General features: G+C 41.4%; 1 protein-coding gene across 15 annotated transcripts in view; it reads right to left on the bottom strand.

The window, feature by feature from the left end:
• Herc3 (hect domain and RLD 3) overlaps window positions 1-15502 on the bottom strand; it is an 88944-nt gene that overhangs the window by 48612 nt on the left and 24830 nt on the right. For 10 of the 15 annotated variants that reach the window (XR_377496.3, XR_377495.3, XM_006506696.3 and 7 more), the window contains 7 exons: window positions 14973-15194; window positions 14001-14092; window positions 12704-12834; window positions 11375-11535; window positions 8738-8814; window positions 3021-3145; window positions 1574-1633 (listed from right to left, as the gene is read on the bottom strand). Coding sequence is in view for 9 of the 15 variants with exons in the window: in XM_006506696.3 (XP_006506759.1) it covers window positions 1574-1633; window positions 3021-3145; window positions 8738-8814; window positions 11375-11535; window positions 12704-12834; window positions 14001-14092; window positions 14973-15194 (868 nt within the window). In the remaining 6 variants the exon portion in view is untranslated. Of the gene's footprint in view, window positions 1-1573; window positions 1634-2038; window positions 2207-3020; window positions 3146-8737; window positions 8815-11374; window positions 11536-12703; window positions 12835-14000; window positions 14093-14972; window positions 15195-15502 lie in introns of all 15 variants that reach the window. The other 5 variants (XR_001785176.2, XR_003956257.1, XM_030255635.1 and 2 more) reach the window with 3 other exon arrangements.

Raw genomic sequence — 15502 nt, 5'->3', positions numbered from 1 at the left:
AAAAAAAAAAAAACGAAAAGAAAAGAATGGCTTACAGGACGTGGTCTGACTAGTTCAACAATGACTGTTTTCCCATAAAATGACCAAGAATTCAGTTAGTTGTTTTAGACCATATGGCTGAGATATCTCAGTGGTCTTTGGTTTATGTTAGAATCCTGAAGTACGTTTTAATACCAGCGAAGGAATACCTCAGCAACAAGACAGATGATTCTGTCCTGAAGAGTCAGGGTAAACAGGCAAAAGAAAAAGCTTCCGTGTCCTTTTATGTGGTTGGCAGCAGAAGGTGTGGCCCACATTTATGGTTGGTCTGTTGATCTCACAGGACACATACTGGAGTGAGTATTCCTACCCTAAATATGGATGCACAGGTATCCTTATAATAGGATAATCTTTGATAACCTTTTGGGTTTATGCCCAGGTATGGTATAACTGAATCACATGGTAGATCTGTAAATCACACAGAGAACTAAAGTCTAACTCATTGCTATACTTAAAGTATTCTTTGATTATATATATTAATTAGACATAGCGCTCTTTTACATAGGGACATTTCCATACAAGTAAATGTTATGCATTGAGCTCACTGCTCCTCATCTATCTTGATCAGCTTCCTCCTTACCCACTCCTGTTAGTCCTCATTGCTATACTTTACATTTGGAATATCTGCTTAATGGTATGTGTAGAAGGCATGGACTTCAGCCTGTAGCATCACTGAGAGGTAGCAGAGCACATAGAAGTTGAGATATAGTGCTTGTACCTTTCGATACTGGACCTTCACCCTTTCCTATCTCATCCGTGACAGCCAACATAAGGTGAATACCTTCTACAAGGAATCTTCTCCTATGATGATGGATGTCTTTACTACTGGCCCCAAAGAAATGTGACACCTGCCAAGCGTGTCCTTTTCAGTCATCACAGGTATTTTCACAATAACAGAGAGGTAACCAGCATATTCTTCCTAATGTTTCATCAACCTAGTTAGTGGTTGAAAAGGACCACAAAATGATAGGACTTAGGATCCCTGAAAATCCTAATTCCTGGCAAGGTAATTCTGCTGCATGAGGTTTCTGAGGGGCCATCTGCAGAAGAGATAAGGGCAAAAGAGACATCCTATTTGCTGCCTCTGGTTTTAGACAGAGCTGAGCCTGACTGAATCCATGGAACCCCAGAATGAAGCCTCTCTAAGACCTCTACATGACTTCACTCCTGTGGAGAAATGAAAAATTACCTCAGCAAACTATAGAATCAGAGAACCACTGGAGAATTTTGACTTTAAGAACAAATCATAAACCCATACAGACCAATGAGAACAGCACTTTGGGGCAGCCTAGAGTTCTGGCTTTGGGTCACACTAGGTCTCCCGAGGGACTACTTCTCTCTGCAAATCTGCCCCAGTGAGGAATGAGCAAATACCACTGTTCTGGGATCCTCTAATTGATCATTACTGGATATTTCAAACTTCATGCAAATGTCAGCTTTCCCTTTCAACTGAAACCAAGGACTATGGAGAAGTCTTTCATAGCCTTGCTAAGTATTTATATCACGCGGCTTCTGAAGCGTCTATGACACTTACTTTTTTTCCAGAAAGCTTCCATTCCAACAAGCTGCAGAAGACAGTATCTGAACAACACCACTATTCAAGACAAATGGAGAAAGGAGTCTTTAAGAATTACAAATCAGTGCTTATATAAGTTTCTGTAACAAGACATCTTCCTAGCCAGACTCTACTGGGTCATCAGTGCATACCTGATTAGAGGACAATATTTTGCCTCCAAATGGACAAAAACTATTATCCTACAAGTTACATACATACATACATACATACATACATACATACATGTATATATAAATGTGTGGGTGTGTCAAAATCATAAAAAGCTTGGGCACTCTCTCACCACCATTTTAAACAAACAGAAAAAAGTGAGCTGTTACTCCCAAAGTACAGAAGTTAATACATGTCCAATCATGTCTGCCTATTCTATTGATCATTTCAGAAAGAAACCAAGGATGAGTGGAAATAAAGACTTACTCCTATTACCTAAATTCTGCAGAGTCTGTGGAAGGGTCTACCCTGTGAGCACCCAGGATTGCCATAAGAAGCAAGGGATAAACAAAGTAAATGGCTAGGAAAGAGATCGTAGTAACTTCTGTCAGCTGTAGCATTTGGATCAAGTAAGATCCTTAGAGATGATTCCTCGAGCTTCCGCTGTTAATAAAAAACCAGAAGTCCAGGTAAAGCCCATGCATCTAGGTCACCCGCTGCTCAGCAGCCTGGCCTCTCTTATGCTCCCTTCCCCTCTCTCCTTAGTTCCTCAACAATGCCCGACACACAGGAGATTCAATAAGCTGCTTCAGGGTAAGACCTGGGCATTTGCTCTAGCACAGCCTTGATCATAAAGCAAGGCTCACTGTGCATTTGTTAAGACAGCCATCTTTCTTACACAGATTGATTTATTTGTTTTCATAAGTAAGACTACAGAAAAAGTATGGAAGTGCCAATCAAAGCAAAAAAAAAAGTGTGTAAAAACGTAAAGAAAACTATTTTTTAAACCCAACTAGTCTCACATTTTTAATGTACCCAGAAGACTCTGCATATTCACTTCAACTAATCACACTGAATGGCAAACCTGTAGAAGTTACTCAGATTAGTTAAAATAATAAGAGGCTGTTAATATTCAAGATCCCTTGAAGCATCAGTGTGAAGAAAACCATTTCGATATGCAACATGATACAGAGAGCTCTCAGCAGAGACATGACCTCCAGCTTTCCCTAAGAGGGTGTCACAGATCTTGCCATAATACGTCCGTCAAGGTGAAGAGTGAGAATCAGAGGGCAAAACACTGTGTTAGCTGGGGGCTAATGAGATGAGATTACAAATAAATATACAAAAATGATTCTGTAAATGCAAAGCTCCATTCATATTCATAACCACAGTGTAGGTGCAGGGAATATCAGCCACTAGGCTAGAAAACTCCAGCATGCTTTGGAAAAAGCAAAAATGGAGGCAGACAAACTCATACTTGACAGTATTTGCGTTGTTGTGTTCTGTGAGTTTTTGTCTCCAAACTGCTATGGTTTCATCATTTATTAAGTTGGTATAATGTGTTTGGTTCACAGTTCTGAAGTCAACAGCAGGAGAAGAATTCTGGAGAAATAAATACAAGGGAAAAGAGAAATGAGAGACATGGATCTTGTCCTCTTTCCTTCCTCAGTGTCATCTCCAGATCCCACATCATGAACTGAAGCTTCCCAAATCCCCTCCCTTGGAGCAGAGCCCTGTCCCTACTCCTGCAGCGAGGATGCAGGCTGTTCTTCAGAGTCTTCCCTAGGCCACTGCTCTGTTCTATCATACTCAGCGGCAGGTAGCTGGGGTACAAAAGCTCAGCTCCCACCCCTCAACTTCAGGGTACCACACCACACTGGGTGAGGTCTCTTTGCAAGTGACCTAAACCCAGCATCTCCCTCCAACAAGCCTTCTCTCCTTCACTCTTGAGGAGGTGCTCTTCTAGAGTGTCTGTTTCTACTCCGTGACGAGCTTTCTAGGTTTCCTTCCCTCTGCTCTGAGTTACCAGGCCATAGAGGTATTGGTTTCGATAACTGCTCCCTATCTCAGATAAAATGTAATATAAAAAGTGTCTAAAGCCATCCAGAGACTGCCCCACTGGGGTTCCATCCCACATGCAGACACCAAACCCAGACACTATTGCTGATGCCAAGAAGCACTTGCTGACAGGAGCCTGATATAGCTCTTTCCTGAGAGGCTCTGCCAGAGCCTGACAAATACGGAGGTGGATGCTTGCAGCCAAACATTGAATTGAGCGCAGAGACCCCAATGGAGGAGTTAGGCAAAGGACTGAAGGAGCTGAAGGGTTTGCAACCCCATAGGAAGAACAACAATATCAACCAACCAGACCGCCCCCCCAAAGCGAGCTCCCAGGGAATAAACCACCAACCAAAGAGTACACATGAAGGGACCCATGGCTCCAGCCACATATGTAGCAGAGGATGGCCTAAATGCACATCAATGGGAGGAGAGGCCCTTGGTCCTGTGAAGGCTCAATGTTCCAGTATAAGGGAATGCCAGGGCAGTGAGGTGGGAGTTGTGTGTGTGTGTGTGTGGGGGGGTGCACTCTCATAGAAGCAGGGAGAGGGGAGATAGAATGGGAGTTTGTAGAGGGGAAACCGAGAAAGGAGATAACATTTGAAATTTAAATAAATAAAATATCCAAAAAAAAATAAAAAAGAAACGAAACATTTACGCCAGACATGACGGTACATGCCTGTAATCCCAGCATTTGGAAATAAGGAGAGAGAGGAGAATCAAAAAGAGTGTAGGATCACCCTCAGCTATACAGTGAATACTGAATTCTCAAGGCCAGCCAGGGCTACATAAAATCCTGTTTTCATAAGCCTAAGAAGCAAACGCAGAATTTAGTTAAGGTGCAAGCAATTTCTGAAAATTCAGTTTCATTTGCCTTTTTCTCCCTCAAGCATTTGTGTGTGCTGTGCATGCCTTTACGAGTGTATTTTCCTGTGTGTGGCTATACACGTGTGCATGTACAAATATGTACTGGCAAGAGGTTGGCCTGGTCATTCTTCCTTGATCACTCTCCACCTTATTCATTGAAACAAGGTCTCTTAAGTGACACTAGAGCTCACCAATGGCTTGCCTGGCTAGCCAGCTAGCTCTGTCTCCACCTTCCAATGATGGGATTAATGCCACAACCACCTGACTTTTACAAGGGTTCTGGGGATCTGAACTCTTGTCCAAGTACTTTGCAGGGCAAGCATTTTCACTACTGAACCATCTCCTCAGCCCAAGTATATACCTATAAACTTTATGAAAGTATCAAAAGGGATGTTAATCACAGCTTTAAAAACCCCAAATCCTGTCCACACTATACATCCTTTCTTTAGTGATACATACTTTTTAATTTTATCTTTATGTGTATAAGTAGTTTGTCAGCATGCATATCTGTGTACCACTTGCATGTCTGGTGCCCACAGAAACCAGAAAGCAATGGATTCCCTGGAACTGGAGTTAAGCAAATAGCTATGAGCTCCCATGTGGGTGCTTGGAATTGAACCTAGGTCCTCTAGAAACACAACACAACCAATGAATGCTCTTAACCACTGAGCCAGCTTTCTAACCCCAACCCCAGTGATACTTTACGTTTCCAATGATTATTAATTTTTATATGTGTGCGTGCGTGTGTGTGTGTGTGTGTGTGTGTGTGTGAGTGTGTGTGTGCATACAAGGGTACGTGTGTGAGGATGAGAGGACAATTTAAGGAGTTAGTTCTTTCCATCCACCATGCTGGTTCCAGGGATAGATAGATGGAGGGTTGCTGGCTTAGTGGCCACACCAATATTCTCTGAGCTGACTTGCCAAGCCATTTACTGGCATCTTTAAAAAACTATTATAAACACTTTTATTCTCTAAACCTGCCTGTTTTTAACTTTTCTCCTCCAACATCTATTAGTAACCCAGAACTAAGAAGCTGCTGATGGTGCTTTCATATTCAAGCAGTCAGACATCAATGCATAGAAAAAAATCATTGCTTTCTCCTTTGTACTTGCACATAAAATATTGCTTTCAAAGGAAGCTTGCTGGTTCCACTGTAAGGTTGTGATTTAGCATTATACAAAGAAAGAAAGAAAGAAAGGAAGAAAGAAAGAAAGAAAGAAAGAAAGAAAGAAAGAAAGAAAGAAAGAAAGAAAGAAAGAAAGAAAGAAAGAAAGAAAGGTACCTGTAACACATCAGATCATCCGGCTCTTGATAACTATTCTACAAAAATGACTACGGACATATGCTAAAAGAACAAATATATATTGAATTTTATCAAGGAAACTCTTAAACCAGCATGGACAGCTTAAGCACACACCCAGCCACCTTTCCTCCATCTTAGCTGCAAAGTACTATTACTACCAAACTTAAAACGCATCCCCAAAGGGACAACTGAACACCAACAGTAACACAAACTTACAGAAAATGCATGCAGGCTTCAAGCTATTGTACTCATTCTTCATCGTGTATTTAATAACCCACAGATACAAGAAAAAGTGTAATTTCTCCCTCCATGGGTGTGGGAACCAAACTCGGGGCCTCCCACATGCTAGAAGTACTGAATCCCTGATCTGTATGCCCAGCTCTCCATGCTGGTTTCATACAGGCCAAAAAGAAAAACGCTGCACTAGGTCAGGGTTTCTCAAGTGCGGCTGGGCTGTACACTACCAAGGGTACCTTGATCCATCCCATCCCAACGGGTAACACACATCCCAGGGCATTTGCCAGTGCATACTCTAGGCCAGTTTAGTTAGAATCACCAACAGCAACTCTGCTTCTTACACCCCATTGGGACACTAATGGAGAACCAAAGTTGTTCAGTTTCACTCAAACCCTGAAGGCTTCAGATCCAAAACCAACGTGATTCTGGAAATGGAAAACTCCATAGCAAGCTTCTTTTATGCACACAGTGATTTAAAATGTCCTGTTACACACCTCCATGGTGTCTTTCACGTTTCCACAATCACTTAAGATGTCATATAACATGCCTTCAGTGAGTGAGTGTGAGTCCTAATGAGTTTCGTGTCCGCGCACACAGTGATTTAAGATGTCATACGGCATTATCACCATGATGTACTGGAGTTGCCATGAGTTCTTGTAGAGACTTAGGTTCCTTCTCCAAGATACTTTATGTATATGTAAATATTTCAAAATCCAAAAGAATCTGAAACATTATTTTTCTGGCTGTCACTTTGCATATTAAAGTATTGATGAGGTAACTAGAGGTAATTAGGTAAGAATATAATTTTCAATCTCTGTATCTGATGAGCATCTAGAGTGCATGTAAGTACATATATACACACATATGTATATACACACATTATTTTATATACATATAAGATATGTACATATGTATTATACAGAGAATATATATATTATACATAAGTACATATATGTAAAATAAGATGTAAATAATTATGACTTTATACTTAAAAAGTCAGGAGTGCCACGGATACAAAGACAGCACTTCGGAGCCTGAGACAAAGGCCAGTTGTGTGCTTCAGGTGAGCCTGGCTACCTTCTCAAGGTGGAGAGGAGGAACGTTCCACTGTGAACCTAAAACTTTAATGGGGGACACTTCTCACCAGTTGAAACTTTAACTTACCGGCTAACTAACGCTATCGTACACCTTACTTTCTTTAGTCAGTGGGTTGTTTTCCATTCCCAAAACTACTAGTATATTTACAACTCAGCTGTATAGATCATATTGTGTGTTCACTAAAGGAAGGAAATTTAAGTTGGATATTATTTAAGTCAAGTTCTCAGGAGGCTGTGGTGTAGCGCTTTAATCCCAGCACTCAGGAAGCAGAGGCTGACAAATTTCTGCCTTAGATGCCAACCTGGTCTACAGAATGAGTTCTAAGACAGCCAGGGTTACACAGAAAAACCTTGTCTCAAGAACAGCTACAAAAGACAGAATCTTAAGTCAGTTTCATTCAGAAATTAAATTCCTACAAGTCTACTTCTTAAAAACAAAAAAGTTACGGAAGAGACCCTGTGTTTTTATCATTTATTTTACTGGCACAACCTCAACTCCCTTTAGAATTTCTCTGTGAAGTTATAAAGCGGAACCCAAGGCAGATTCTATATCTGCCTTAGGACAGCTAAAGCGCATGGCTTCCCACAGGCTCCTGACCTGCAGCATGGCTGAGCAGCTGCACAGCATTCCTGGCCAGCACCTTTCCTATGGAGTCACAGAATGGTACTAAGGACACAGATGGTGGTGTCAGAGCAAGGGAGAGACTTTCCCAGTGGAAAGGGCCTTTGTTTCCACAGGGGCTGTTCTCTCCCATAGTCTCTGGCTTTTTTAATTACTGCCTTGAGTTTGCTACCCTCCTCCCCCACTTCACACACACACACACACACACACAGGGCTTATTAAATAGGATTATGAGAAGGAAGAGAACCAGCTCTCTTCAGCTGGCTGCCCTATACCATGAAGAGCAGAATGAATTAAATATATGCCACATATTCTTTTATCTGTACAGACTTTGAATCCTTAAAGGCAACATTTCCTTTCCCCTTCCTCTTCTTTTCGTTCCCATTGAGACAGGGTCTCATGTAGCTCAGGCTGGCCCAAATTGGCCTCTTAGTCAAGGATAACTTGGAACTGCTGTCTCTACAGGTAAGAACCAGGGTTACAAGTGTGCACTGCTATTGCCCATGTATGTAACTTGTTCTTTGTGCCTTAATTGGTAGAGTGATGCAGGAGCAAGTGAAGGGATATCTTGGTGTATTATCATAACCAGGTGATAAATAGTAAAAAAAAGTGAACTGTTTTATACCTCGCTTCTATATTTATTATATACTTGGTCACACCAAACAATGAATCCCAGTAAGTTATCAAATGCCTAGAATTCCTTGATACTTAACAGTAAAGAAACAGAAAAATAATAACACAAATGCTTAAGCCCCCTTAAATTTCTTTTAGAACAAATATGAATATAAATAATTCTACACTATAAATTAGAACTCTACAATGTTAAGGACAAGATAATTACTAGCAATCCAAAGGAGTTCAACGGAGATAACATTGTTTAGTTTGATTCTATTAGTAAGATAAAATCATTGACAAGAAACAAAGATCGACAAAGCTTTTGTGTAGGTATTAAAAAAAAAAAACAATGATTGTCATAATTCTACTTCAAACATGATAAAAGAAAATCTTACCTCATACGTGGAGCAAAGTACAAAAGTCTGGTCCCCTCCAGAGAAGATCTGCTTAACGACACGATACTTAAAGCGATCTGTCAAAAAGCATTTCAAACACACTGTCTGTCAATGGCTGCTCCCCTCCATCCTCTCCTGATGTTCCAAAATGTGCTTCAGAAGGGCTTATCTGTTTTAATTGTGCGCAGAAAAGAGGCCCTCCTGGTTCCCTGCCCAGGACTGTTTCTAGTTCAGTTAAAAATAAACATATGAAATAGTGCCCAGGCCCTCCCAGCCTGCCTCCCTCACAGCCAGCTAACCCTGACCCTGTTTCTATTTCTCATGCTAACTCCGTCATGCTACCAGCCAGAAATCTAAAATGGGCACTGCTATAAATGGTAACATATGCGTAGCAATCACACATCTGCAGGCACCCCTCTCTATCCCCTTCAGGATGATGCTAGCAATATGAGGACCTCTTTCCCCAGTACGGCGTTGATATCCCATCACGGAGATATTCTTAAGACTGCCTAATTGCTCTTTAAAAAAAAAAATTGAAAAAATTAATTTAAAAAAAAAATCACAGCATTTCCCCCTTTCCCTTTATTCCCTTATCACCTACCATGTGCCTTCTTGTCCCTCCCTTTTGAAATTATGGCCCTTTTTAATTGTTACTATTATACACACACACACACACACACACACACACACACACACACACACCTTCCTGTTCTGTTTAGCGTTACCTGTATGTATGTATGTGTATATATACACATACATACATACATACACACACATATGAATGATTACTTCTTCCAATACCCCTAATCTCTCATGCTGTTTCATCTCCCCATACGTCTTCCCTCCTCTCACACAGTATATTCGCCTTGAATGGTTTGCCTCCTCAGACATGAATTTTCACTTCCAGGTAACAGCCCTACTCCCTCACAGCCCTCCCCTTGACAAACTCAACCCAACAACAGTAAGACTAGCTGTAAGACTCCTCGGTGTCTTTCCCTGTGGTCTCACATTACCACAAAGGCTCAGGAATACATGGCATATGACATGAAATTTGGAAATTTTCCTATTTGCACCATATTTTGTCAAACATACAGACATAAGCTTACAACCACCTAAGTCAAGCCAGATTGTGAATCCATTATTTAAAAGTGTGGTTTCAAATAAACTTGAGTTTCTTGACTTGCTTAATGTCTGGGAGGAAGAAGGGATTGAGACAAGGCTTCGTAGCCCAGGCTGACCTAGGACTTGCAATCCTATGGTGTGTCTCTATTACAAGCATGCACCATTAAATCTAGGAGCACATTTGCTGAACATATGTATTCTGAGTATGAGGAGAATGCCTAGCGAAAGATTTACTGACAAATGACAAAGAAGACGCCAAGCTATTCTTTGCTTTGGAGAATACTAATGCACAATAGTTCTTATTTTATATTTTAAGGTTATGACATCTCAGACATATCTGTCCTATAAGTATTTGCTGAATGACAGGTTTATAGCATCTCGGTGATGTATGCTAGGTTTACAAAGACTAGACTATTTACTCCCTGGCCTTAAGTCTCTTAGCATCCAGGTAGGAGAAAGATGAACTTGTGTGTCACTGGACCCTTCAAGGGTTCCCCCTCCCAGTGTGCCCAATTGAGTGAATCTCTTTTCTCTTCTTTTCACAAAAACAAACAAATAAAGTAAGAGAACCTATAATTGTTATTATTTAAATCATTGTCAAGCCCTAAATTTGCTAGCTTAGAATTCAAAATTAAATTTGATTATTAAATTATACTTCTATTTAATAACTCTGCAGTTCCAATTCTACCCCTGGATATATGATTTCAGGATGAGGAAGTTGGTCAATACACACTGGGTGACTCGGTAACTGAATTTGAGGGCTGTCCTCTAAGATACTGTCTAATTTTAATCTCCAATGAAATAAACAGTCTGCTTGCTGAATCTTCTCAAGAGAATCTTTTAAAGGAAGTCTCATCCCATTATCACCAGATACGACGATGCAGAGCACGGATTTTTGAATGAGGCAGATCTGACTTCAAATCCTGCCTCTAGAATTATTTAGATCTTAGGCAAGTTCCCTAACCTCCTGGGAGACCAGTCCTTTGCTCCTGACAAGAGGGTGATGGCCAATAGTCATGTGCTTGCTTTTTAGCAAACAAATTACCATTGCTATGGTAATGGAATTTGTTAAGCAATCAATGATGACTTGAAGATTAATTTTCACCACCTAACAACACTAAGATATACACTGCCAAGCACTTTGATACCAGCATCTTTGATTGTTCTTTAGGCTCCTGATTGTAGACTTTCATGCAGAGTGAGTACTCAAATGATTTGATAAGTTTCCAAAGACACAAAGAATGGAAGGAAGGAAGGAAGGAAGGAAGGAAGGAAGGAAGGAAGGAAGGAAGGAAGGAAGGGAGGGAGGGAGGGAGGGAGGGAGGGAGGGAGAAGGGGGAAGGAAGGAAGGAAGGAAGGAAGGAAGGAAGGAAGGAAGGAAGGAAGGAAGGAAGGAAGAAAGGAAGGAAACTCTTGTTTATTCCCTCTATAGAAGTTCAAGACAAGTAACAAATACATATCAAAATAATAGTTATGATTACTTAAAAATATAACTCCAATGAAAATCATTCTTACCGGCGCGAGCTGAAAGCTGACTGCTGTGGGCAGCCCAGTGGCCCTTCACAGGAGATGGGCACTTGACATTACATGTATGTCCGGTTCCCAGCTGACCTTTAGCTCCACAACCAAATGCATAGATGAGTCCAGAAGAAGGCACAAGGGCTAGAGTGTGCTGTCTGTGGGAATAATGAACTCATTGGCAGAATTCCTTCTGGCGATGATGTACGCTTGGCCTGAGATTTTAACTTTCATATAAAATCACAGAAATTCCTAGGGGTTCTTGTGGAGCCTATCCTGGTTCTTGTGTCTATCACAGACTCCTAACTTCTGACACCCCATCAGGCATGGCTAATTGAGGCTGAAACCCATGACAGCTTTGAAATTGGTCCAACACTAAAGCATAAACTGGCTTAAAACGAGAAGTTTTTTATAATTTGATTTTATGGTTTGTGTGTGTGTGTGTGTGTGTGTGTGTGTGCGTGCATTATAATTGCTAGTATGGAGGTTGTACATGTGTATGTGTATGTGCATATCCATACCTGCAGAAGTGGTAGGCCAGAAGTAATTTTCTCCGTATATTTAAAGATCATCTCTCACTGAACCTTTTTAAAGGCAAGAGTCTCTTGAACTAGACGGCTCGACAGTGAGCTTAGGGAATATGCACGCCTGTCCCAGCCTGTTCCAGTGCTGACATTACAGATGGCTTTTCATGTGCTTGGTGGGGGTCCTAATTTGTGTCCTTGTGCTTGTAGGGCAGACTTGTAACTTACTGAACTATCTCACCAGCCCAAACATAGATTACAATGTTGTATTGCTGTGACAAAGGTCATGCATGTGCCTACAGATCAAGTGAAAATCTGTGAAAAGAGATTAACAAGCTGCCACATGCTCCCTTTGGGATGAAAGAAAAACAGAACAGACCCAAATAAGCACCTGTCACATTGCTTTTTCATTTCTTCCCTCTCTTTTCTATAAGAGGTCCATTATCCTCCTGCTCGTCTGTTTACCTAAATCCCTTCCTTTCCCTATCTACTTCAGTCTGACTTTCCCTACACAGGTGACCGTGCAGTTGAGACTTCCTAAAGCAAAGCTGTGCACGGTGGCACGTGCCTGCAGTCCCTTCACTCAGGAGGTAAAAGGAGGAAGCCCCCACTACATACCGAGTTTAAGGCCAGAATAGGGCACACTGACCAGTACTATCTTAAAGAGGTGGGGAGAAAACAAACAACAAAAATATTTCTTTAAATGGCAGTGGCTCAGTGAGCCCACAGGCTTTCCCACCGCCCGATCCACTCTGCAGCTCTTTACCATCACTACCACGAGAAAGCTCTTGGGGTCACTCACCTGCCACAAGCAATCTGAGTTACTTCACTGCCCATCAGCTCCAGGACTCTTCTCGGATTAACTTCATCATTCACCGAGTCATGTCCAAGCTGCCCACAGGAGCCAGCACCAAAGGTAAACACGCCCCCACTCTAGCAAGGAACAAGCATTGGGTGACTCGGTAACTGAGTTTGAGGGCTGTCCTCTAAAACTTACTCATAAAATCCCATCTCACGGGTCTGTTCTAGGTATTACACTCACCTGATGACCGTCAGCATTTTCTAAGAACATTCCTTAAGTGGGAAAGAATAAAGGAATGTAAGACTACAGCTTTAGGGAATGGGTCCGCACTGCTTAAATGAGTGGTTGCCATTGGAGATTTTAAGAGTATGTAAAAGCGAGGTGATGTAGGGCTAGAGAGTTAGCTCAGTAGTTTAGGAAGAGCAATTGCTGCTCTTTCAGAGGACCTGAGTTCTATTCCCAGCATTCACCATCCAAAGCTCACAACCACAGGTAACTCTGGTTCCAGGTGACCCTTTTTTTAAGTGCAGGAATGTGTGAGGAGGCAAAAAGTTTTAAAGGAAAAGAGCAGGTGAAATGAGCAGGACTTGTTAGGTTCACTTATATGTAAGGAACTGAGGCTTGATAAACTCTATAGTAAAGATTTTAAATTTGTACTTGAATAAATGCTACATCAATATATGGCAACAAGTCCTCAATATGAAAAGACATTTTTAAGCCAAGCATGCTGGCTCATGCCTATAATCCGGGTACCTGGGAGGTAGAGACAGGACTTGAAAATCATACTAATGCATGCTGCATGACAGGATAAAGATAATACATAAGACCCTGTCTCAAAACAATCACAAAAAAAGAAAGAAGGAAGGAAGGAAGGAAGGACAGACTTTTATTCTTTCTAGTATGTTAGTGTTTTTAAAAGCAATTAATTTACTACTCGTAATTAATAAATTACTATTTGTAATTAAATTACTATTTGTTTTATATATTCAAATGGATTATTTTTAAAGAACAAAGAATGGGTAGTGTTTTGCATATGTATATATGCCATACTTTTAAGTTATTTCTATTGAGCTATTTTTAAATGTTACCTAGAAAATATAGAGGGTTTCCAAGAGGAAAGCATGGACATGTTTTTAAAAAACAGTCTTCACTCTACTCCTCCCAAAACAATCACAACGAAGCTAAAGAGAAAATTCAAGTCCAGCAAAAGTAACCTTCCTCCACAGTTAGCTACTCTGCGACATATGAAATTGCCCATCTCACCGCCATCCACAGCCCAGCCCCCTAAGCGCCTCACCTTTGTGAGAACTGCTGTGTGCTCCTCTCCACAACTAATATAGACGACTTTCTGTGTGCGTAAAAGCTTCACGTGGCATGGAGACTCCCGGTCTAAGATAAATTAAGCATCAGCATGTCACTCCCCTTGGCCTTTTGCATGAGACATAAACAACAAGCAGCAAGAATTTCACATCCCCCAGTCTCCTGACTCAACATCCACTTCACATCTCTGTCTCCAACTCTACTCGAAAAGTCTGACAAAATCTAAGTTTAATTTTTAAAACTTTAACTCCTAAATTCTCTAACTCTGTCCACTCCAGCTCACGCCATCGCTCCTTGCCCCACTCATGCAACCTGATCCTTCCGCCCTTCCCTTTGTTTCCAACTGCACAGCCAATCAACAGAATCATCATCATTAAGGTCTACAAAAACCTGACTATTATTTCTACCTTCCAACAGATCCCTGCCCATTGATCCACCGGTGACTTAAACTAGGCCATGCCTCTCTTCAAAACCATTAATTTCTTTTCCCCTCATTGAGAAAGGAAGTGAAAATCCTCACTGTACCCTAGGGGTCCTTGGTAGCAGTGCCCACACTGCCTCCCTTCCTTCTACCTCTGCTTCCCCACCACTCTTCCAGTTAGTTCTTGTTCCCTTTGACTGGGTCATTCCTCACCAAGTTATCTACATGTCCCACTTCCTAGCTGGTTTCCCACAGGACTCAATTTGAATGTGCTCTTATCAGAGAGCTCCTTCCTGACAAACTTGTGATAAACACAAAGCTTACTCCAAAGCCATGTGCCACACTATTTATTGTTTGTTATTCCCATCCACTGGCCAGAAATAATCTCAGTCAAGTCACGGATGTCCTGTCTCTTTCACTGCTGCTCCCTCAATACCTAGCACTAGGCTATCAAACAGTAAGTCTACAAGAAGCATTTGTTAAATGAGTATGGTTTGGAACTGGAGTATATACAAAGACTTTACATACCTTTTTCATCACTGAGCCCTAGCTGCCCTGCATTATTCATTCCCCAGCCAAAAACAGCTCCCGAGAGAGACAGGGCAAAGCTATGAGCCCCTCCTGCAGCCACCTGAGCCAGCGGGATCCCTTCCAAAGATCTCACCCTCTGTGGGCTGGTTTGGGAGGGGAACTCCTTCCCCAGTCCCAGCTGTCCATGGCTGTTCTTCCCCCATGTGAAGAACTGGCCATCTGAAATAACAACAGGGCAAGTGATGTTCCAAACAAAATGATAGAGATTATAGATATAGATTCCATATGGAGATAGGTACTTCATCTGTTACACCATTCATCAGTTACCTTACAGACACCAAACTCACCCAAAAGAAAGGAGACACTGTGTTTTCAGATTTCGAAAGCCTAAATTAGCATTTGACCAGAGAGAAGTAAACTCAAGCCTCAGTGGCCTTCAAAGACTACCAACGCTTATCTAAAGTGTTAAGGGTTAAGTAAATCTAAAAGATTAAGTAAATTCACTTATAAACAAGCGGGTGACCAGG

This window comes from Mus musculus, chromosome 6 (genome assembly GCF_000001635.26).
Source record: "Mus musculus strain C57BL/6J chromosome 6, GRCm38.p6 C57BL/6J".
NCBI lineage: Eukaryota > Metazoa > Chordata > Mammalia > Rodentia > Muridae > Mus > Mus musculus.
This window is presented reverse-complemented; position numbering and strand designations above follow the sequence as displayed.